Below are 25,620 nucleotides of genomic sequence, written 5' to 3' on the forward strand. Positions count from 1 at the left end.
ATAAAATAAAAATCCAGGCGTTATGAGACATGCTTATAATACCAACACTGGGGATGGAGAGGCAGGTGGATCCCCTGGGGTCACTGTCCAGCTAGCCTCACCTACTTGGTAAGCGCTGGGCTATAATACAAGGTGGATTGGTACCAGAGAAGCAACACTTGAAGTTTTCTCTAAAATACACACACACACACACACACACACACACACACACACACACACGAACATGTGTACACATATACATCAAAACAAAACAAAACAAAGAGACCTAGAGACATGCAGACCTTAGAAATGTGTAAAGAGTGGACAAGCACTGAGTCCCAGGGAGGGTGGGGATGAGGAAGAGCCAGTGGAGCTTCGCACATGCGCATGACGGAGAGGGCTGCGCCCCGAGGGAAGCCTTGATCCTTGTAGCGCTGACCTTGAGCAAGTTTTCTGTTGCAACAGTGACCCCTGTTCTCCGCTGGAGAGAACTGAGGCACAAGAAAGCAAACGTTTGGATTCTAACCCAGAAGTAACTTTCTGCGCATTGACTGCATGGCCTCATTTCCAGTCTCGGGGACGGGAAAAGGATGACATCACTTGCTGGGGTGGGTGGTCGGAAGCAGGTAGGCATGTGAAGGCAGGACGGCAGATCAAGTGGCTATTTGTACATGTGTGGAGTGTTGATGTTCTGCCAGCACCTTAGGGGGACAGGTCCAATGGACTTGGTGTTCCAGCATAGAGAGGGAGCTGGTTTTCATTAAAAAGAAAGAAACATCTGTTAAAATATGATTGGCCGAGTTTCCTGGCCAAGCTGTTCAAGAAAAGCCAGCTGTGGTAACAAACAGGAAGGCCATGACCTTGACGGGAGAGCCTCTCAGTGCTGCCTGCTCGCTTCAGTCCTTCAGGGAACCTCACTCCAGAGCGGTGTACATGGGACCATCGTAGGGATAGGCTCCACAAGTGGTGTCAACATGAACCAACATCAAAACCCTTAGAGAAAGGGTAGGCTGGGTTTGGAGATGACGGGAAAGCGAGACATGTGATAACGCCTACTTAGGGCATCTCAGGAGCACCTGTCTGATTGCCCTCCACTGACAGCATGGGGAAACGTGAACTGAATACAGAAATAACTTCTTCAGGGTTCTTTCCTGGGAGAGTCCCAGACTAGGACTCAGAGCTGCTGAGCTCACGTTCAGGACCCCAGCATAGCATCCCGCGGGGCGGTTCCTTAGATGGGAGGTTCAGTCCACCTGGATTCAGGTATAAAGATGAAGGTCTTCAAAGTAGCAGTGGTACACTGGAATTCATCTACAAATACATCCCAGTGTCTGTGTGAGAACATAATGGACTGGAGCAACACATAAGAAATCCTGAAGGGACGAGCTGGAGATGGCTGGACAGCCTGACATTCGGACAGCCCGGATGCTGTGAATACCGGGAAGGATCAGGCAGCAATGGTGGGAGTTGAGCTGGGGAAGGAGACACAGGGAGTGGCTGGAGGGGAGCTGTGAACCACACAGGGTCAGAAGGTCTTACAGGCTGCTGCAGCACCTCCTGGGGACCCCGGGAAAGTGGAGAACCTACTTCCTGCCAGTATTGTCTGTACTAATTCTGGGCCTTAAAGGCAATAGCACCTTCCTGACCAGATAATCATCTGCTAATTTGGATGTACCTGTATAATTGAAAATATACTCTTGGGGTTGGGAGCGGAGCTCAGTTGGCAGAAGGCTTGTCTAGTACACACAAAGGTCTGGGTTTGATTCCTCAGGCGCCACATAAGACTACATACAGGGGCTGTGTGTGCCGGTGATCCCAGCATCCTGAACATGGAGGCAAAAGAACCGGAAGTGGACATGGAGGCAAAAACTTGAACCGGAAGTTCAAGGTCGTCCATCCCCGGCTACATGGTGATTTTTGAGGCCCGCCTATTTCAAAACAAAAATACCCCAAACTTGTCATTTTTCATTTCTGAAAATTTTCCAGGTGAGCATCATTCTCCTGCCTCTGCAGCTCCCAGAGTAAACTAATCAGTGTAACAGTGGGGATGCTGAGGACAAGGGAAATAATTCGACGAACCGAAAGCCCAGCACCTTGGGAACTGCCGGGTTCCCAGTAGCACGTGTGCCTGCGCCTCGTGAATATGAATGGCAATCCGCAATGTCCAAACCATTTAGTGAGGCCAGCAAGATGCCTCAGAGAGTCAGCGTGCCTGCCATGGAAGCCGAGCTGAGCTGAGTTTGATCCATGCAACTCACCAGTGGAAGAGACAGCTAACTGACTGCCGCAGCTCACAGCTATAACTCTTCTGACCTCCACAAACATGCTCTATGGCTTGACCTGACTATACAAACAAACATACCACACACACACACACACACACACACACACACAATAATAATAATAATAATAATAATAATAGTAATAATTTCAAGCTAGCTTGGGGGTGATGGTGCATATGAGATCTCCATAGACTAAGGCTTGAGTATTGGGAGTTTGAGATCAGCCAATGCTACAGGGCAAGACTGTCTCAGAAAATAATACTACCATCACCACCATCACCATCACCACCATCAACATCATCACCACCACCACCACCATCATCACCACCACCACCACCACCACCACCACCATCATCATCACCACCATCACCACCACCACCACCACTATCATCACAACTATCACCACCAGCAGTAGCAACAGCAGCACCAACAACAAAACAAGCCCCAGAACCTTCACCCCAGTTACTAAACCTTGGACAGATTAGTAATCTACATGGGGTCTTTTTCTTTTTTAAATCTGGTATAAAGTCACTCCAATACCTGGGTCTTTTCTTTTTTCACACGGTGTTGGGATGATTTAATGAGAAAGCATGGAAAGTTTTTTATCAACATCCCTGGCAAACAATCACTACTCAGTTGAGCTCTAAATCCCCCAAATGGCCCAGGGATAAGCCAACACTGGGATCTAGGCCAGGGATCTTTTGCACCAAACCGGCTTTGGGTGGTAACAGAAATTAAGCCAGTGAGATGGAAATGGAGCCCATTTTAATGGAGGGCTGACTTCAGTCCACACACTACCACGCAGCAAAGCATGCCCCAAGGATGCCAGAAGACTGTGGGAGCTTGTTACCAACCCCCAAGAATAAGAACGAGGGATGTGGGGTCAGACTGGCTGGCATGGGGTCCTGCAGCCTTGGCCACCTGCAGGGTTCTCGCCTAGCATGCATCTTCTGCAGGGCTTTTCAAACTCTAGATCTTGGGACTGGGAAGATGACTCAGGGGTTAAGAGCACTTGTTGCTCTTCTAGAGGCCCCAAGTTCGGTCCCCAGTACCCACACTGAGAAGTTCACACCTGTAACTCTAACTTCATTGGATCTGATGCCCAGTCTGGCTTCCATGGGCATACACATGGCATACACTCACATGGGCATATACATATAAATTAAAAATAAGAATAAATCTTTAGAGACACACCTGGAATCTCTTCTCTGGGAGCTAGAAATGTTTATTTCTAGCAAGTTCTCAGGTGATATCAAACACTGTTGATTGGAGATGCTGTGGACACAGCAGAAACTATCTAAACTGTCTATTCAGTGAGACTCCTAGCAATGACAGACATCCCAGGCTGCCAAAAGCCTCCAGGAGAGTCCAGAACTGCCCTGTGGAACAGTGCGAGCTAGATGGAGGGAACATATGCCCGTTGGGTTCCATCATGAAAGGGTGTGGCCTGTGACCTCAGATACAGGACTTCCAGTGGGAGCACACACCCGTTGGGTTCCATCATGAAAGGGTGTGGTCTGTGACCTCAGACACAGGACTTCCAGTGGGTGTTTCATTATTTATTCACTAGACAGGGAACAGACACTCAGTCCTAGAAGACACCATGCTATTGACTGAAGGATTTACCATTGAGCAAAATGCCTTTGAGGTCTTAAGAGGAGTCCTTGCATGTCCTGCCAAGGACAGTTCAGTCATTGTAAGAAAAAACCGGTCCCAACACTGCTAGATCTTTCCAGAGAGCCTCTGTCCCGCAGCACATCAGAGCCACCACACTTAACACATGCCAAGCACTGACAAAATAGTGGCCATGCTGGGAGCAACAGCTCCCAGCTAGAAGACAATCCTAAATCCACGGCACACCAGACAGTTTGTACACCTTACAAATACATAAATTAAGAGGTCTACATGGATACAAAAGCTGTCTAAGGGAACTGGACTCCATTCTCTGTCATGCTAGCTATTTGTGAGGATCTCGAAAACAAAGATGGTTTTCAATGGAGTTGGTATTAAAAATAGAAGGTATTATATACAGGCTCTGCCTCTCTCGTGTCCACCGTGGAAGCCCCTGGTGTTGTCAGGGCCTCTGGGCAGCCTCAGCACCCCCACAGGCAACCCATCTGCGGTCTGCATCTTCCGAGACAGCAGGGGACTCGCCCCTGGGCTTTTCTCCTGAGTCCCCATCTCAGCTTGGCGACGTCTGCGAACCCAGGGGCTGCCCGAGGGGGTGATGCTGCTGTCAGAAGAATAATCCATGCACTTCCGGAAGATCTCAGGGCTGGTGCTGAAGTTCAGTCTGCCTTCTTCAGCCAGTGGGGATTTTCTGGAGACACCCTTGCGCTGCGCCAAGGGGCTGCTCCACGGGCTTGAGCATGGGGAGGCGTTTGGGCTCAGAAAAATATTCTGGTGGCCAGAAGGGCTGAGCTTGTTGCCGGCCACATGCCGTCTGCCAGCCATAGGAGAGGTGGGATTGCTCTCAGGGTCGGAGGAACTGTTGGCGGAAGACTCGTCCCCCATGTACTGAAGCTCCTCCACTCTCTTGTTTAGTGATCTGCTTAGGTGGGTACCTGCTGAGGGCTCATCGTCATGGTTCTTATCTTTGAGGGGTTTCTTTTTGGGCGGCTTCATCCCAATCAGGACGGCCTTCATGTTCTCTTTGCCCTGAGATTCCGTGATCATGAACTCGTGGGCTTTAATGGCCGCGTCCACCTCCTCGAACTCCACGATGGCACACTCTTGGGTCCCCACCTGGCTGTAGCGGCTGCTGATCCTCCGGATGTCAGGGGGCAGCTCTCTCCCGGGTTTTAGGATCCGCACCGATGAGATGACTCCAAAAGTCCCAAAGAGCTTGAGCAGATGCTCCATGACCTTCTCCTGCACCCTTCCGTTCTTCTGGGGCGTGGCCAGGGCCCACAGCTTAGGGGACAGGTGTAGATCGTACACCAGCAGCATCTTGCTGGGGAGGTTCTCAATGGGGAACAGTGGCACAGGGGTGGTCCTCCTAACCTTCCGGTGGTCCTCATTCAACTCCAGGGTGACTGAATACTTCAAAGCGTGTGCTGTGGTCCTCCAGTCCCGTGTGAGGTGTTTCACCTGAGGAATACAAAGCAGGTCTGAATGGCACCTCCTCTCCTTGTCCACAGTCGGACATGCTATATCCTCTCTCCCTCCCTCCCTCCCTCCCTCCCTCCCTCCCTCCCTCTCTCCCTCCCTCCCTCCCTCCCTCGCCTCTTCAGCACCGATGACTAAGCTCATAACTGATGTGGAGACACTCAGATACCAGACAGAGAATGAAATGAAAAATTTCTCCAACCACTTCTTCAGTGCTTTCTTTCCTTAAAGTTCTTTAAAATAAACTTTATTATAAAAATTGCAAAAAGAATTATGACCTGAAATTAGCCAGACCCCAAGTCTATGTATCTCAATGAACAGCTAGAGTAGCCATTCTGAAGCTGTGGAGCTTCACACTGGATTTTACAGCTTCAATATCAAATGCGTTTTATGCAGCTACCCATCCCCCAAACCGAAAACATCCACAACAGAGTTAGTACTGGGAAGATTTTGGATTGTCTCTCTAATGCATGACCATCACCTGCACCTCAGTCCTTCTTGTTTTCTTTTCTACACATTATCCTGCACGCACACGTTCATTTGTTTACATATATACATATGCTATTGGCTAGATTCTGCATATGAGAGAAAACTTTTTTTGCTTTCTGAGATTGTGTGACTTTACTGAATATTATGCATTCTAAGTCTATCCATTTTTCCTGCAGATTTTGTGATTACCTTTTCCTGTAGAGCTGAGTAGCAGCCATATATACATATGGTATATAGGATATATTATATATTTCACATATATCATACATATATGATCTTTCATCATCTGTTCATCTGTTGATAGACAGCCTGGGTGGATTCCAAGTCTTTACTAGAGAGACTAAACCAACGACAGGGACAATGGCCCTGGCTTCTCTTCAGATGGTAAATATCTTTTGCCTCTTTTTTTTTTTTTTGTACATCTTGACAGTACTGGATATTTATTTAGGGCATCATGCACAGAAGGCAAACACTCTACAAAGGAGCTGCAGTCCCAAACTGCCAAAGTTCACAGGTCAGATTCTGTAGTCCTAAAACAGTGGTTCTCAATCTTCCTAATGCTATATGACCCTTTAATACAGTTCCTCGTGTTGTAGTGACCCCCAACCATAAAATTATTTCATTGCTACTTCATAACTGCAATTTTGCTACAGTTATGAATTTTAGTGCTGATACGTAGGATGTCTGATAAGTGATTCCCCAAAGGGGTCATGACTCACAGGTGGAGAATCGCTGCTCTAAAACTAGGCTGTTACATACATAGACCCAAGCATCAGCTCCATCCCCAGGAAGACTTGGGGGATTATTTAGTCCCTCAGTACCCAGCCTCGTCTGAGTGCTAGAAATATTAAAAATGTCTACTTCATAGCAGTGCCACAAGATGAAGTGAGGGTTTGGGGAGGGGGCGCAGTTGGAAAGGTGCTTGTCCCACATGCACGAGGACCCCAGTTCAGCCCCCATAATCCATGTGAAAAAGCCAGGCAGGATGGCATGTGCCTGTAATCCCAGCAATGGGGAAGCAGAGAGAGACTTTCTGGCAGCCAGCCTTGCCTGCTTGCCTAGTTCCAATCCAGGGAGGGACCCTATCTCAAACAAAAAAACAAACAAACAAAAAAACAAACAAACAAAAAAACACAAGACAGTTGGCTTCTGAGAAATGCTTAAGATTGATTTCCGGCCACTACACAAGTGTGTGTGTGTATGTGTGTGTATTGCATATGCAAAAAACAGAATATTCAATAACATTGTGCTATCACACAGTGAATCTGGGGCAATCCCGAGGACAGAACATAGAATACCAGGCAAGCAGTCTTCCATGAGCAACCAACCCAGTCCCGATTTTTGTTTGTTGTTTTTGGTTGTGTTCATTTTGTTTTGAGACAGGCTTTTGCTCTATAGTCCAGCTTAACTCAAACTCATGACCCCTTCAGTCTAGGCCTCCAAATGCAGAGACTGTAGGCAGTCACCACTGAACGTGCTGCTACTAAAAAAAGGAGTTGGAGGGTCTCACATTCTCCAAAACTGTGATTCACAGTAAAGATGACCCTTCCAAAGACCCTCCGTTTCTCTGTAACTTCCCCCAAGAGTAACAGGCACAGACACCACATGAAGAGGGGTTGGAGAGATGGATCTGCGGTTAAGAGCACTGACTGTTCTTCAGAGGTCCTGAGTTCAATCCCCAACAACTCCATGGTGGCTCACAACCATCTGCAATGGGTCTGATGCCCTCTTTTGGTGTGTCTGAAGATAACAACAGTGTATCCATATGCATAAAATAAATATTTTTTTTTAAATCCCCTCCCATGATGGAAACTATGCATACCAACATTGCAGTCTACAAAAAGCTATATTTATTTCATAAAACAGCAATTTTGCGGAGGCCCACTTCCAGTGAAGGACGTGCCAGGGACATGAGTCATCCCAAGAACTACTACATGTGGTGGGGGTGGGTAACCTGAGCCTGTGAGAGGAAATCACCCAGAGTCCTCTAAGACTCGGCCTTTGAGGATGATCTGCAGAGGAGTCAGGAACTCCCAGTGTCCCGGGGCCTCAAACAGAAAAGGCACAGAAAGCAAGAGAGAAGGCTTGCTATCCGGGCAAGGTAGGCACACATCCAAACAGAGTCCTGACACATGGGTGGGAGCGTGTGCACTGTCCATTCTAGCCGTGACCTCTCATTCTTAGCATGAAGAAACCCAAGGACACCTACACAGGGTGATAGGACTGATCACTATACCACAGAGAAGCAGGTCTGCCCAGATGGATTTCTAGCAAACAGTGAGCCAATTAGGAGTCCAGAAGGGGTTGAGATGAATTTTGGTCACTGCAAGGTTATAGGAAAGCCATGGCCTGGCACGATGGAGCCATTCATGAAAACAGCTCAGAAAGGAGCACGTAGGAGATGCTGGAGTTAGAGCAGGAAGCCTGTGCTGCCTAACTGGGAAGCGTGAGGACCAGAGAAGGGCTGTAGAGGACTGGAGAACACACAGAGACAAGAGCCAGGTCCCCTGCAGGGGATCTGACATCCTCCTCTGGACTCTGAGGGAACTGCATGCGCATGGTACATATGCATACACTAACACACACCTAAACTAAAATAAATTTAAGAAAATAAACAAGGAGGTTTGGCCTTGTGCAACCTCTAGAACTTTATAAGATTGTCAGGAACTCTTTGGGGTGATTAACCATCATTGTCAACGTGACTGGATTGAGACTCCCTACAGAAACCCACATCTGGGTGTGTTTGCGAGGAGGATGTTCCCAGGAAGGCTCAGCTGTAGAGGGAAGATGAGTTCTAGTGTGAGCAGCACCATCTCATGGCTGGGGTCTCTGAGAGAACGGGAAAGGAAGAGCAAGCTGTGCAGCAGCACACACCCCTCTCAGCTTCCTGACTGCGGGCACCATCTCCCTGTGTTGGCTCCTTCCTCTGATCGGTGGCTCCTTGCTATTGGCAGGAAACCTTCAGGAAGGAAGAGAGTCTCTGCTCTGGCTTTGTGGGTGTGGATTTGGGAATGTCCACCTCAGAGCTGTTTTTGAAGAGACTGCTCCTGAATGTATCTGTAGGATACACCCAGCTAAGAAAGGAGAGAAAACCAGAGTGGTCCTTAAAACCCTTGGGGAGCACAAAAAGAGGGGTGCAAAGGGTCTCACTGGCTTTTTTATTTAAGGATTCCCCAAGCCTGGAAATGTTTTTCATGTTAGAGCTTGTTTTCTGGACATGAACTATTCTTCCCCTTGTGTACCTTGCAGGCTCCTATTTATATTCTAAGCCCATAGCCCAATGCTAACACTCTCGACTCTCTAGAAAGGTCCGTTGCTCAGGTCAGCTCGTCCCCAAATATCTTTACATCTTCCACCAGCTCATCTGTGGTGACCCTGGGGCATCTCGCGGCTCTTTTATCTTTTGTTGAGCTGCAAATGTTTCAAGGAAAGACAGACTGCCATATTCCTTTTGCGTCTCATGTATTTAACACAGCACTCATCAAATATAAAGAATAATGTGTTTGGCAAATGAGAGTCCAGGCAGAGAAAATCTCCAAGGTGCAGAAGCTTTGCTCCAATGCTTTCTGATAAAGTGCACAGACACCTTGGCATGGACCACTCCCTCCATGGGCCCTTACATAAGCTGTTACACAACAGGCTGCATGGTGCGTCTAGTAATCCTCGCCTTGCCCGGGAGATAGAGCTATGATTCCAAGTCAAATAGTCAGTCCTTTGAGGGCAAGGACTTTAGGATCCAAGTTCTGCATCTGTCTACAGCAGGGACAGGCAGTCTCCTGCTTGGCTGCCATGACCCCTTAGCATCTATCACTCCAGTACACAGAGTACTCGTTGGCATTACACAGAGCAGAGCGTGCTGGAGTCCAAGGAGAAAGCTCCTCTCAGTGAGCCCTGTATGTTCTCTTAGCAGGCAGAAAGCTTGAGCGAGCATCGTCACAGGATACTTGGGAGACCAACAGGCGTCTCCCAAGGCCTCCAGGACACCCCCCCCCCCCCAACTTGGTGTAGCACCATCGGGGCATCCATGTGCCTGGCAAGAGGGCCCAAACTTCACTGAGAACAAGTCACAGCATTTCTTAATACCACCAGTTGATACTGGTCCTAGCACTCAAGACCCTTTGCAGAGGGAACAAGTATATTCTCAAGAATGTGCTCATATCCCGTCCACACATGTGTGCATACACGATTTTCTGTGTGCATGTGTGATCATATGTATGCATATGTTTGGCATGGAACCAAGATTGCTTTTTCTTGTGGGTTCTGGGGATCAAAGTTGGTCCTCATGCTTCCTTGGGAAACACGTTAGTGACTGAGCTAGCTCTCTTGCTCCACTAAACCCCCACTCCTGATACTTTTTTTTGTGGTTTTTTTTTTTCCAGGCTTCATATTTAATTGAAAATTTGCTAGGGAGGCAACCTATGGTAGGGGGTGAGGTTACAAACCAGAAGACCACAAAAGTTTAACACCACAGGGTCCACACCCCAGAGGTGCCCCAGGCGGCCTCTGAGAAGCCAGCCTCACCTTCTTGAAGGACGTAAGCAGCTTGACGCTCACGTAGCCCAGCTTGTTCCTCCGCACGTGCTTGAGCAGGAAGGCATCCTTCTCCAGGTTCTCATCAGAAAAGTAGAACTCAATCTGATCCACCAGCTTCCTGATGAGCTCCTCATCAGGTGGCTTCCACTCGGGCTCTGGATCCTCACGATCATTCTCACCCCCACTTGTCGTAGTGCTACTGCAGCCAGAGGGAGACAACGAGTTAGTTGTGGGTTGAACTGTCACCCTGAGGCCCTCAGAGCCCAGAACATGGCCTTATCTAGTCAGTCACTATGGATGTCAATGTAAGCCCATCATAGAGTAGGATGACCCCCGATCCCATGCAGATGAGGTCCTCATCAAAGCCAGGAACACGGACACACAGAGACACAGACAAGGGAATGGCTACTCGGGACATAGGTGGAGATTAAGGTGTCACAAGAAAAACCAAGGAGACAAACTGCCAGATCCTTTCCCAGGGTCATGCTAGGGAACAGGCCCTGCCCCATCTATCTCTTCCTTCTCCTCCCATTCCTAAATGTACATATTCTCCAGGCATCTATCCTTGAGTGTACATGGGATCTTATCCAAACTGGACCCCTCATCTCAGACTTACAGGACAATACATCTCTGTTGTTATACACCATCTACTGTGCACATGGTTGTCATAGCAACCCTTGGAAATTAAACTGGTCATATCTGAATCGGCTTTCTCAAAGGTGGTTGGCCATGTGACCAATGGCTCAATTGGTAAAGTGTTTGCCACACAAATATGGGAACCTGAGTTCAGATCGTTAGTTCATGGCTAAAAAGCCAACAGGTGGCAGTTCCTGTCTAACCAGAAAAACCAAGGAGACAAGGGGTTCTCTGCTAACCCCAACGTTGGGGACGCAGAGACCAACAATGGCTGTGGTTGCTGGCCAGCAAAGCTAGCCAATCCAGTGAGTCTCAACTCCAAAGAGAGGCTCTACCTCAAGAAGTAAGGCAGAGAGTGACCGGGGAAGATGCCGGTGTTGACCTCTGACTGCCACATACATGAACCTGCACATGTATACATGCAAACACACCTGCTCAAAAGTAAACTTACAAAAAGGGAGTTAAAAATAGTTACACTAGCCGGGCAGTGATGGTGCATGCCTTTAATCGCAGCACTTGGGAGGCAGAGGCAGGAGGATATCTGAGTTAGAGACCAACCTGGTCTACAGAGGGAGTTCCAGGACAGCCAGGGCTACACAGAGAAACCCTGTCTTGGAAAAAAAAAGTTACACTACCTGCTGAGATTTTGTGTCACTCAGATGCTAGTGAGACATACTTGCTCTGAAATAACATACATGGATGACATACATGGATGACATATACGGATGGCTCCTGTCTGCCCGCCCCTCCTTCCCATCTCCAGTTGTGATTTTTAGAAGACAGTCAAGCTCTCAGGGCCTGTTCTGGTGCCCTGATCTTTCCACGGCCAGTTGTGCCAGAGATATCCCACACTTGTTAAAAAGAAAATCTTGATCTGTTTTCTGATCCAGGAAAAAGTCTTTCCCTTCGTGATTATGTAGTCACAGCCACTGCGGGGTCCAGTTGAAATGAGAGCCAATGTACTCAAGGGCAGATGCTTGGGGAGTGTGAGCATTCAGAAATGGGAGGGGAAAGAAGAGACAGACCGGGAAGATAGGTGGGGATGAACCCAGAGAGCGCGAGTCACCTGTGCGCACAGGGGAGGGGTTATGGAGAAGGTGGGTGGCAGTGTTCAAGTCTGCACTCATGTTCGTCTCTGGAGGGGCATTGCACAGGGGATGCCGTGCTGTACCCCATCTTCCGAGGCCCATGGGAGGTGGGAGATGGGGTGAGATGCAGAGAAGAGACAGACACAGCTGGCCTTAGGAAAGCCCGGGGCTTCAGGCTAGGTCCTGTGAACCAGAGGCTTTCACTGCCTTCTCTCCACTCACTTCGTTTCTGGGTTTATCTTCGATTGGTAATCAGCCACTCCAGTGTGGGAAGAGAACTTCCTGGTCTGCCCTGTCTCTGTAAGTAAGTTCTATCATTTGTCAATGTACTAGAGTCCATCGAAAACTCGCCACTGGCCCCATCACATCCGCGTCCTATCCTCTGCTAACTGGTGTCTTTGCGGGGCAGGCTCAGAATCCCTGGGCATTTGTCCTCATTTTCTGATGTAGTGTCTGTGCATCCCCTTATAAAATGAGGGCCTTAGGTTACTTCCATCCCATGGCCCCTTCTTCCAGTGTTAACACTCTTAATTTACTGTTGGTTTCTACCAGCCCTCTGTCTGTTTGGGGATTTGCAGACAAAGTCTCATGTAGTTCAGGCTAGCCTTGAGCTCACTATGTAACCGAGGAGGACCTCGAGCTCCTGATCCTTTGGCTTCCACCTCCCATGGGATGGGGGTACAAGTGTGCATCGTGCTGGGGACCAAGCCCAGGGCTTCGTGTGTTCCAGATAAGAGCTCCAGCAGGAGAGGCTCATCCCTGATCCGTTGGCTTTTCAGAGTACCCTTAAGATGTCTTTTTCCTTTGCTGGAATCGTTTCAATCACTGCTCATTACATGGGCTGTATCACCCCACCTTGCTGTCCGTCTTCTGTTGCCCAGTCCTCCATAGATGATTGGAAGAACTAGTCCATTTTGCCAAAGCTATCACCACACTCTGCTGTGAATAACATCTAGAGATATACATGAATGTGGACAGTCAATCTGTTTTATTGCCGTGGCTGTGTAGACACATTCCCTGCAGGACAAAGTTATTTGCTAAGATACTATTTGTTTAAGTGCTGGGTGGGGATCAGATCTTGGGTCTTGGGCATACCAGGCAAGCACTCTGCCACAGGGCCATGCACCCACCCCTTTTGAGGCAGTTTTGTTTCTCACTTTTGTTTTTGAAGCAAGTCATACGATATAGCACAGTCTAGCCTTGATATCACTGTGTAGTTCAGGCTGGCCTTAGACTCTCCAGATCTCAGTGTCCCTACCTTACACATGGTGTGATTACAGATATTACACGTGGTGCAATTACAGATACAGATGAACCACCATGTTCGGCTAAGACCACTTATTTTATGAATGTGTTCTAATTGTTTAGTGACCATCGAATTTGATCTGTGCATATTCTTTCTGGGTGTCCTCTTCTGTGTGACCTCTCTCTTTGTCTTTGGTTTCCATGCTGGGGGTGTCACTAAGACCATTAAACATTCAGTGGATGCTTACTGAGTACCTAAAAAATTGCTTTTGATCCTCCAAGCTTTCTTTGCATGTGCCTGTGCATGTGGTGTATGTTGATACGCATGTGAGTACGCATGCATGTGCTGGGTTGATAGGTGGGCCACCGTGTCTGTGGGTGTTGGGGGGATCTTTATGCTGTATAGCAGGTGCATTGCCCACTGAGATATCTTCCCAGCCCCAGGCTGTTCCTTTTTGAGAGCACCCTGTGCTCATTGCGTGGATGTAGTAGCTCTCAGTGTACTGACTGCAGCGCTGACTTTTAAGACACCACTGCCACCGCTGTGTCCTGTGTTGCCTGTTCTAATGCTTTTGCTTTGCTTCAAGTGACTAATAAACGGTTCATTTTTTGTTTAAAATTTTGATAAGCTTATTTTAGAATCATTTTAGAGTTACAGAAAAGTTATTAAAATAGCACAGAAAGTTCCACATGCCTTACCCCAGGCTTATTCATTATTAATGCCTCCTATTATCACAGTACACTTCTTAAGGAGATGACGATTACGCAGTATCATTAGCTGAAGCACACAGTTTGTTTAGACTCCTTTCATTTCCCCCTAAAGGATCTCACCCAGGATACCACATCCCATGCTGTGTATCTCCCAAGGCTCCTCTCGGCGGTAACTTTCTCCAGATGTCCTCAACTTTGATGACCTTGACTGTTGAAATGCACTAGTTAGGTATGCTGTGGAAAGTCCTGCCATTAAGGTTCCTCTGATGCCTCCACCATGAGTATTTTAAGGCGTGGGATCTGGGGAGGAGGACGGCAGAGGTAAACTCCCATCCTCCGTAGATCGTATCAGGATGCAGTTAGCAACTGTTGCAGTGTGCTGACCGGGGTTCTCCACTGCGGAATCACTCCTTCCCCTTAGAAGATCTCAGGATCCTTTGCCCACTCTTCAGGAGAGGAGTTAAGTTCCATACTATTCAGCTGGGAGAAGGTGGGGCTAGTACTTTGCTTAGGGGGTCACGCGGACTTCCCGGCAGCTCTCTACCCACAAAACACTGGTTTTCTTCCTCATTGGCTCTTGACACTTGATGGGGGCGGGCTCAACTCAGGGCAAACAGAACCATCCGGCTGAGCCTTCCACCCAAAGCAGAGAGGCTTTTCCCTACAGTTCCCCCTTAGCCTCCCTAGAATTCTGCGGCACTTTCAACTCCTTCAGAAAACAGCCTTGCTTCCTCTCTCCCCCTTGGAGGTTCCTATCCTGTTGCCTGAGTCTCTTTGCTGGTAGGCAGAGGCTGGAAAACGGGTCTAAAGGGGAAATGTAAATTCAGTTACCTTTCGGATATCGCATCTCTTTTGATTCCCGTGTTTTCACGTCTTTCCCACCCCGAGCCTGGCTATGCTTGTATCTTCTCACCGCCTACCTCCTCCTGTGCTGTATTTTGGGCTCCAGCCTCCTCCACACAACTGCCACATTACATATTGTGAAAAAGCCATTATAATACATAGCTGTTGTACTTTAACAATATTACTACCGATGGCAGCAGGGTTTCCAATGCCCGCCAAGCAAAACCTACAGTGCTTAGCTCCATATTCAGATGCACTTAGAATCTGGCTGCCTCCATCTTGCAAACTGGTTTCTGTTTACTTCCTCCAATACCCATTGCTCCAAGCAAAAAAGAAAGACCCCATGGACGAACGTGCCTACCTCATACCTTTGCATATGCTACTCCTGATCCCTTGAACAGCGTGTCCCCCTCTTGGCCATGTATCTCAAAAGTGATTCTCCGGAAGGAAATCACCTCTCTTCTCTAATGCTTGTCTATACTGCATCATAGCTCTTCATGTACACATCTCTTAGCTCCCTGAATCCCAAGTTGAATGTAGAATTCATACTGGCTTCTCAGATTCTAGTACTAGTTAAGAGGTTTGCACATAGTAGAGTTTTAAAAAAATGTGTATAATGTAAAGCAAATAGGTTTTGTAATGGTAAATCCAAAGAGACACTTTGCTGCTTTTTTGTCTAGGTTTTGCTTTGTTCTGAGACAGGGTCACTGTGTAGCTGAGGCTGGCCTAGACCTCCATTTATGGATCAGTCTGGCCTTGAACTCAGAAATCTACCTCCCTCTGCTTCCAGAGTGCTGAAGGAAAGGCAGCCTCACTGTAGCCAGCTGTCAGAGACTCTTCTGGAAAGGAAGGACAGTCTCTGGGATTAATAAATACATATTAATTCCTCCTGAAGAGGACCCGAGGTGTGGATGAAGCTCAGTCGGTTGGATGCTCACCCAGCACAGAGGAGACCTGAGCATGGTCTCAGCACCTCACGGTGGTGCCACGTCCCTGTAGCTCCAGCTCTTGAAAAGCGAAGTGGGGGGCAGGAATCAGGAACTTCGTCCTTAGATCCCTAGAAATTTCAGACCAGCCCAGGCTCTGCCCGTCTCAAAAACCCAACCAACCAACCAACCAAACAAACAACCCAGAAAGTTTTAAGTTTTATTCTTAAATATGGCTGCTCCCATAAAACATTGTAAACTGAGAAGGTCTTTGCTCTGCCTGTAATTTGGTAATCTGTTTGAAATTGATTCAAAGGGCAGAAATTGGATCAAAACAGATGACTGGCCTCCGGGAGCAACCCTATAATAGTTATCACTTTCATAAGGAAATTGGAGGGAAAAACATGAGTAAAATCTCCAGACATGTTTTTCTTGTAAGACCTTGAACTAATCTGGGTGTTGACTCAGCAGTTAGTCAAAAGACACTGTGAAAAAGGAAACGGCCAAACGAGCGTGGGCTCCTCCCCAGGACTTTCAGGCCAGGAGAATTTGTGTATTCATGGTGTATGGGTGGAAATGAGCTACTAGAGAGTCACAAGGCCACGAGGACAATGACACTGGTGAGCAATAACAAGGAGGGCTTTGAACATAAAGAAGAAGCATCACGTGTGAAAAACACGTCAGTTCAGGATTCTCTGTGTAGTGTCAATGAGAGAATGAATCAGAATTAATTCAACAGAGAGCAACCAACGCGATGAAAATTGTGTAAACATCAGAAGATTCTGGGCTGAGGAAGCAGCTCCGTGGTTGAGCACTTGCCTGGCATGCATAAGGCCCTGGGTTCGATCCCCAGCACTGCAAAGGGACAAAAGCAAGAGACAGTGGCTGGGGTGGAGGAGACGGCTCAGGGGTTACGGGCATCGGTGCTCATGCAGGGAGCTGAAGTTCGTTCGGTTCCCAGCAGCCACACTGGGGAGCTTCAGGTCGCACCTGCACACACACACGAGTCACACACGCATTATAAAAAAATAAATCTCTTATTTTTCAAAGATACTGGCTCCTCACTGAAATATTGCTGAAAACATCTGGATGTGCTCTCCACGTTGGAAAGGGTGGCAAAGGAGTCATCAGGTGTTAGACGTCACTGGTGAGGGTGCTGTGTGTGGCACACAGGTGGCCCGCCAGTTCTCATATATTCCTTTTTTTATTGATTATTTGGGAATCTCACATCATGTGACCCGATCGCATTCACCTTTCAGTCTTCCCATCCCCCCCATCCTATGTGACACCCCCCACCCCCAAAAGAAGAAGAAAGCAGGGAAAGTCTGTTTTGTGTTTTCCATGTACTCATTGGAGCCTGGTCAAATTCCTAGTGGCCATTGCCCCCAAGGGAGGATGAGTCTTTTCCTGTCTGAACTCACACTAGAAGCCACCAACTGAGGAGAGCTGTGCGGTGGGCAGAAGGGGCAGGGACGGCTCTCCTGCACCCACAGACATCAACAGGGCTTCAGGTCAAGGTCCAGATCATGGACATCCTCACGGGCTTTGGTGGTAACACGGGCCACGGGCATCAGCATGGTCTCAGGACCACCGACCCACTAATGGCCCCCGGCAGCGGCTGCATGCACCACAGGACTCAGCGTGGCCTCTTGTGGCATCTCAGACCGTGGGGATGCTTCGAGCTGGAGTGCGCCATCAGGGCTCATGTATTCTTGTAGACATTGTGAGGAATCAAGATTCTCGGTGTAAAAAAAAATTAAAGAAGTGAACACCAAAAATCTGTAATGTTGAGATTGAATTATTATACAGATTTATCTGAAAAAGCAGTCCTGTGCCTGGAAAGACCTAGAAAGTGATGGTGCCGGGGTAGAAACAAGTACTTTTTATTTTCGGTCTTGGTTTCTAAATGCTGTCTGACTAGTGCTTCAAAAGACCATGGATTCCTGTGGAAATGGCTAAATTCCATGACTGGAGTAGGAAAAGTACAAATTATGAAGTTTCCAAAAATGAGGTTGTGCTCAAAACCAAGTAGACATGTTCCCGAAGGGTTCGCTGACGGCAGCGTGAAGGGGCGTTCCCAGCCACGTGACAGAATCTCAAGCATCAAAAATAACTGTAACTAATTATAACAAAACTAGGTAAAAATCCACGAGGAAAAGTTCAAGTTTGAGGAAAGGCCCTCATTTCTAAGGTGAGATAATTAAATATTTCTTCTTTCTCCATTGGGAGGAACCTTTGGTTAATCCAGATGATAAGGCAAAGCTCTATTCCAAAGGAGAGTGGTTGAAGAGGTGGCCCAATGGTTAGGATCAACTAGTCCCTAACTACCTGTTAATTCCAGGTCTGTGTATCTGGCGCCCTCTTCTGGCCGTAATAGGTACTGCCTGTACGTGGTGCACAGACAAGCAAACAAAACACCACGGAAGATGTGAAACAAGATTTTAAATTAAAAACAAATATTTCTTATTAAAGGAAAAAGGCCTGTGATTTGATGTCCTTGGTGCTTAATTTCACCAATGTTTAGGGAAGAGTGTGTACCAATTCTTCTCAGACTCATCCCAGAAAGTTGGATAGAATGAAGTATTTTCAAATTCATTTCACAAGTGTTACTCCATTATTAAAACCAGATAGGAGCATTACAAAGAAGGAAGATACAGTACAATACCCCCGAAGAGCACAGATGCAAGCAGATTGCAACAACACCCTAAAAAATGATTGTCCAGCCTTTAGAGAGTCTGCCTACAGTCCCAGCTACTCGGAGGCTCAGGTGAGGGAACCGCATACAGCAAAGAGCTCATCAGCCTGAGCCACATGCTGGGACTCCATCCCCTAAAACCGAGACGATAAGCAAACCCCAAAGGACTGGGCCTGCAGACACAGCCCCGCAGCCCACAGCACGAACTGCTCCTGCAGGAGACCAGTGTTCAGTTCCCAGCACCCACGTCCGGCAGCTCACAGCCACCTGGAACTGCACCGTAACTCCATCCAGGGGCATCCGGCGCCTTCTGTTGGCATCCAAGGAAACTTGCATGCCTGTGTATATATATAAAATTAATATACATTTAAAATTTTATTTAAAGTAAACAAAAGTATCACCCAGCATAATCAAATAGGACTTATCCCTGGAGGACACAGCATATGCAAATCAAACACTGTGGTATATCAAATTAATAAATGAGGGACAGGAAGACTGCAAAGACAGGGCTGTATGATGGATAAACACCTTTAGCCAATGATGTCTCCTGAGGTGGGGTAATGTAGTGCCACGGAGCAGCCTATGGAATACTCTTGCCAAACCGTTTAATCCAAATTCAATTAACTGCTTTACCCCTAACTTCCGCATCTACAGGAAGACTTCAGCACAAAGAAATAAGTTAATGGAACTATGAGAACTGATATAAACATGAAACATTTGAAAAAATAAATTTCTAGTCTTACATTCTTAAAATAGTAAAAATGTTAGAAAGAAAGCAGTTAAGAATGTTCCAGATCTAGCCGGGCGGTGGTGGCACACACCTGTAATCCCAGCACTCTGGGAGGCAGAGGCAGGTGGATTTCTGAGTTCAAGGCCAGCCTGGTCTACAGAGTGAGTTCCAGGACAGTCAGGGCTACACAGAGAAACCCTATCTCCAAAAAACCAAAAAAAAAAAAAAAAAAAAAAAAAAAAGAATGTTCTAGATCAAGGCTTTTTAAACTTTTCCCCTAGCAACTCTTTTTACTACGAGTTTTTATATGGCCTCAGATATAAAGGTATAAAAACTAAATATTTATTGATAATGAATAATAAATTTACTTTAATATAATTTTGGCAATAATTTTTAAATTTTATTTTATGCACATGGGTATTTTGCCTGAGTGTATATCTGTGCTGCATCTTCAGGCAGAACCAGAGGATGCCCTGGAACCGGAGTTACAGATGGTTGTGAGCTCTGTGTGGGTGCTGGGAATCAAGCCCAAGGCCTGGAAGAGCAGCTGGTGCTGTTAACTGCTGAGCCGCCTCTCCAACTTCCCAATTTTATCATTTATTAAAGACAAAACACTAGGTGCCCTGACTGCTGCTGTGAGGAGTGAAGCCGGGCTGTTGTGGAGCTGCAGCATGGAGGACATCTCCTGCATTCTTCCGGGATGACTAACAGTCTGATGAAGAGTTTTTCACTGCCAATGCTGGCAACACGGCCTTGAATGAATATATAACGCAAAGTGTCAGAAAAACGTCTAGAGCCATTTCAGAACTGACTGGAAGTTCTGTGTCAGTGTCAAGCCAAAACTCATTTAACAATATTTTTGTGAAGCTCAAGTCAGGAGCCGAGAGAGTGAATTTTAAAACCATTCAATGAATCAATCGGGACCTGGAGAGATGGCTTACAGGTTAAGAGTGTTTGCTCTTCTTCCAGAGGACCCAAGTTACAGTCTCAGCACCCATTCTGGGCAGCTCATAACCACCGGCAACCCCAGTACCAGGGGACTGGACACCTATCTCTGGTCTCAGTGGGCACTGGTACTCATGTAATCCACATACATAAATAAAATTAAAAAATAAAATCTTAAAATTAAACAATAAAAAATAAATTAATTTTACATACACCAAGGAATGACTAACCAGGAAAATGTTGAGAGTCCATGTCTTCCATAATTAAACCATTATGTTTCTATGAGCGCAGAAACCTTTTCATACACAGCAAAAAACATGGAGATCAATATCATTCTACCTCGAATCTGAGTTGAGGTGTTTCGGGCCGCATTTGCTGGCACGGGGTGGGGTGGCAGTGTGCACCTGACAGAGTGTGCCCACTGTGCCCAGAGCCAAGCCTGCTGTGAAGTCACAGCCTGGGTGAGCACTGCCCGAAACCCCTCACATTCGCTATACACTTAATCTCTGTTCATTGTTTGTTCAGAAGCTTTTTATTGTTGTTAAATTGTTCTGAACATTGCCTCATTTGGGGAGCGATGCCCTCTTCTGGTCTCCATGGGCACCTGCACGCTCACCCCGCCCCCATGGGGGTCTGGCTCAGCTGCTGTCTTTACAAGGTCATCATTTAAAGATGCTGGACTCTCTATTAAAAGATTTTCCTGAAACAGCACAATAGGCAAACTCTGCCCGACCCAACCGCCTGCTGGTCTGAGGATAAGAGACAGCTGTAGAAGACGACTGTGGGACTTTGAACATGGAACTTGGCTGTTGAGACAATCTGGGAGGTACTATTAGAGAGTTAGTGCTATCTTCTGAGCTGGCAAAGGTAGTGTTAACAGTTTCCTAGGAAACATCCTTATTAAGTGTTACAAGATGAAGCATTTTGGGCATGACTGAACACAACACACCTTCACATGGTTTGGGTGAAGCCATACATATATCCATCTATTAAGTACAACAAAACAACAGTAACTGTTCACTTATTCTTGTCCCCAGGGTATAAGCCAGGGATTGGACTGGGTGCTGTGAATGTGGAAAGGGCTAACATAAAGCCCTTGCCTTCCAGGGTCTCACTGCCTCACCGGTGCAGGCGGGGCATGCTGCTTTTCACACTGTAAAGTGAGCATACTCATCCCACGCGTGTCTACACGATGCCCGTCCATTCTGGAGTTGCGCGGGAGCTGCAGGCACAGCGCTCAGGGACCTTCGAGGGAGGTGTAACTGTGGACTTAGGACTGTGAGAGTGTTAGCCCTAAGCTGCACCGGGTACCAAAGCAACACAGAGGCCAGGACAACCTAGCTCACTCAGGGAGGGGCACGGGCAATGTGGGGCAGATGAAGTTTGCAAGGCTGACCGGAAACATGGGAGGGCAGAGGGACGAAGACACCCCCCCTCCCCGCTGCCATGCTCGGCGGACAGTGCCCCGGGAGCATGAAAGGAGACAGAAGGCAGCCACGGGCTGAGGGCATGAGGTAGGTGGGTGCTAAATCTGAAACAGATTTAGGAACTGGAGTTCCTTCTTCAGGCGCTAGGAGCTGAGAACATTCATCCAGGGTAACTGCTGCCTCACCAGGCTGGGCCCAAAGAGGGGACAGCATTATCCTCTCCTCAGTCAGCTCTCCTTAGGCCCTAGGGGTCTGCCCATGAGGCTCTGGCAGCTCCGCTAACCTGAAGAGTCCCTGGGATTTTCAGGGGCCAACTCTGCTAGTGGGCACCATAAACTGCTCCAGGCTGAAGGCTGCCTGCATGATCCTTGAGCTGCTGCAGCTGAGAGGGACAAAGGGTGGCCCTGGAGTGACCTGTGAGGGACCAGGCAGAGGGCTCTGGGGAGCTGTGTCTCCCAGGACTCCGTGGAGAATCTTTCTTGGACCAAGGACTACATGGGGCCTACACCTTGGCTATTTAGGAGGGAGCCGCTTTTGGCTGTAAGTCAGGGGCAGACAAAGCCTCAAGGTAAGCACGCCGCAGGTATTTTGCATGGCCTCCGGAGTGAACCTGGCTCTGCAGCTGTCTGTAGCTGCTCATCATTTTTGTGCTTGGCAGAGAGAGAGCTGTTTGTACATACGATGGCAGAACGTCGACTGGGTCACCATTCCCTGAGCTGTGAGACTGGCCTTTTCCCCTACAACAGCTGCCTCTGCTGGTCTGGCCTAAAATGGTGGGTTCCAGACCCTTTTAACCAAGGTCTGGTCTCTTTTAACTGGGGATGGGACAGCCCCTTGGCTGTGGCCCAGTATGCGCCCATGCTGGAATTGAGCTTTCGGAGATAGAGAGGTACTTCTGCAAAATCCTCATAGTTGAGAGCCTGCGCGCAGCTTCTCAAAGGAGGGCTCTTACCAAAGGCCTCTTAGCAGCCCCTAGAATCTGCTAGTGCCATTGCCGTGTCTTTTTTCCATATGGGATCGCTTTTTTTTTTTTAACAACAATAAGGAAACTGTGGTTGTGAAGGGCCTAAACATTAGTGATGGGTGTCTGGCTGAGAGGAAAGCTCACTGCCCAGGGGCAAGGTTACACTGGTGCTATACACACTATAAAGCACCCATCCGTGAGCAGTGACAGAAGGTTCAGAAGGCAGGCAAGCAGGGTGTGTGTGTGTGTGTGTGTATGTGTGTGTGTGTGAGCCCGCGCACGCATGTGCGTGCGTGTGTGCGTGCGTGTGTGTGTGCGTGTGTGTGTGTGTGTGTGTGTGTGTGTGTGAAGCAGCAAGGCCCTAGGCCATCTAAGCTGAGGGCAGGGGAGCTCTCTCCACCAGGAAATTATCCCTTCCTGGATGCCCCCATCTGCGTGTGTCAACTGTGCCTGGCCTGTGCCCCCCAGAAGCCAAGTGAAGCCACTGGAATGATGAACAGAGCAGGTGATGATGGTGATGGAGGCTCTTTAGGATCCCTGGCATCCGGAAGAGGAGGCCCAGCCTCACCGGGGAACTCCAGGCTGGGTCAAGTGTCTGGTGGGGTGCGTCCACCAAAGGGGGCGTCTCCTTCAGAAGTAGGGATGGCAAGGATGGCTCATGCTAATCTCCCTTTTTGGATCGCAGAGCAACCCTCCGCCCCAGGTCCAGGTCCTGCAGATCCCCGCCCCCATCCTTGGAAGCCTTGTCAATCAAGAATCAAAACCTGAGGGCTGGGACACAGACTGTCCCCCAAAGCGGGTTCTGACTCAGACTGCAGCCTCCGTGGCGGGGTTGAGTCAACCCCTCTGCCCTGGTGAGTTGTCGCGCACGGGAGCCCGGGGTACCCCTCGCCAGGCCCGAGCAGCCGAGCCTACCTGTGCCCGCGGCTCGGCTCCTCCTCGCTGGCGCTACCCCAGCCGGGACTGAGGTACCGGGCTGGGTCCCCCGCTGCCCGAACCGAGGTCCCCTCGTCGTCCTCCTCCAGATCCTCCACGTCCTCGGCCTCCTGGATGGCGACACGGATCTGCACCGTGGTCTCGGGCCCGGGCAGAGTCTGTTCGCCGAGCTGGGCCATGGCTGGCAGGGTCCCCGTGCGGCGAAGCGAGGCCAGCCGGCGGCAGCCCGCGATAGCGACGATCGCGCGTGGGCGGCGCGCGGCGGAGACTCGCCCCCGGGGAGGGACGGGGGTCGCGATCCGCCCCACGCCGCACGGCGGGCACCGCCCTGAGCACTGGCGCAGGGAAGACTCCCCCGCGCTCCACAGGCCTGCCCCGGGGTAAAACCCAGACCAGCCCTCCCTGCGTCCCTGTCTAGTGGCGCCCCAGCCCCACAGCTCCCTCCTCCCCACCCCGCGCAGAGATGCCGCTCAGCTGGCTTCTGACTTTGGGCTGGACTAGCAGAGACAGGCACAAGTCAACAGCTCCCAGCCTTGTCTCCCTGACAAACCCGCCAAGGTGAGAGAAAAGACAAGCTCTACCGTTAGTTCCTCTGGCATTGCCAGCTTAAGGTTAGAGTGAGTCTTAGCAGGTCAAGAGCTTGGCTCCTGCGTGTTCTGTCTCCAAAACAACACCAAATATACTCCGCACCTGTTCTAATAGCAAATTGTCAGGCCCGGTACAAACCGCCTGAATCAGGATCTGCATCTTAAGGAGCACTCAATGATGCTAGGGCATTCTAAGCTTCAAAACCGCTGCTGTTTTGAGGTAGTGTTGAGACAGCACTCAGGTATTTATTGAGTGAATGAAGTGACTATTTAAATGCCAGGATGCTCTAAAGCCCAGCTACACTTTCACACTTAGCTTTAAGATGAGTTCCACCTCAGCTGCCTTAAAGTCCAGAGACCAGGGACACAGTAAGGCTTGAATTTGCATCCATAAAGCACTTCATCGAAGGCCTTCGACATAATATATCACATGAGCTACATCAGAGCACCAAAGGACAGACCACGTTTGTTTGCTTTGCTGTAAGAACCCAAGGTAGGAGACACTCAGGAAACCTGGTCTTTGGGAAAGTAGCAGCTGGGTAAAAGGACTCCATTCATAGTGCCCCAGTATCTGGGCTGGGGCCAGGAGAGACTTAACCCTGAAAGGACGCCCCCCCCCTTCAAGACTAGTAATGGAGCCCAGAGTATCAGGCACACGGGGCAATTGTTCTATCTTTGGACTATACCCTCAATCCCACAGACCCCCTTTTGCAGTTTTGAGTAAATCTGTGTTCCATTGTCAGATCTATTTTACTTATTTTTATTTATCATTTTGTATTATATTATATGGCATTTTAGATAGATAGATAGATAGATAGATAGATAGATAGATAGATAGATAGATATATGAGTCTCACTGCGTAGGCCTGGTTGGCCTGGGACTTGCTATGTAATCCAGGCTGGCTTCAGATTGAATTCATAGAGATCTGCCCAACTCTGTCAGGAGTAGAGATTAAAGACCTGTGACCCCCACATCCATGCCCCTTCCCAACATTACCCTCATGTTAGATTTCTTTTGATAGAAGCACTGGCTGCTTTTCCAGAGGACCTGGGTTCGCTTCCCAGCACCCACATGGTGGCTCCCAACCATCTATAACTACAGTTCCAGGGAATCTGGCGCCCCCTTCTGGCCTCCATGGGTACCAGGCACATTCATGGTGTATAGATATAACTAACATACATGCAGGCAAAACACCATACATATAAAACAACACTTAGAAGTATTTTTCCAAAGCCAGATGTACATTCTTCCAGGACAGCGGAGATTGGAGAACCCACACACACACCTGGCATGAGGTCAGGAGGGAGAGCCATTTGCAGTGACCTCTCTGATAACTGCCTTTCCTGGGTGTCACAAGGCAAGACCCATGATCTCCAAGACCACCCAGTGTGGCAAGACATGAGGGCTGATCATCCGTACACACATCAGTGGTGCACATTCCTACCAGATCCTACATTCATGAGAAGTGTATAATTATTTTATGTGCATGTTTGCA

General features: G+C 48.5%; 1 protein-coding gene across 1 annotated transcript; it reads right to left on the reverse strand.

Annotated features, from left to right (window-relative positions):
• Positions 1-3,805: 3,805 nt before the first annotated feature.
• Positions 3,806-23,902, reverse strand: Larp6 (La ribonucleoprotein 6, translational regulator). Its single transcript, XM_052188131.1, has 3 exons — positions 23,517-23,902; positions 10,380-10,590; positions 3,806-5,351 (listed from the first exon to the last, which is right to left on the reverse strand). Exons 1-3 carry the CDS (start codon positions 23,714-23,716, stop codon positions 4,284-4,286), a joined length of 1,479 nt encoding a protein of 492 aa, XP_052044091.1. The 5' UTR covers positions 23,717-23,902; the 3' UTR covers positions 3,806-4,283.
• Between the last annotated feature and the right edge of the window lie 1,718 nt (positions 23,903-25,620).

Source organism: Apodemus sylvaticus, chromosome 7 (genome assembly GCF_947179515.1).
Source record: "Apodemus sylvaticus chromosome 7, mApoSyl1.1, whole genome shotgun sequence".
In the NCBI taxonomy this organism is placed as follows: domain Eukaryota; kingdom Metazoa; phylum Chordata; class Mammalia; order Rodentia; family Muridae; genus Apodemus; species Apodemus sylvaticus.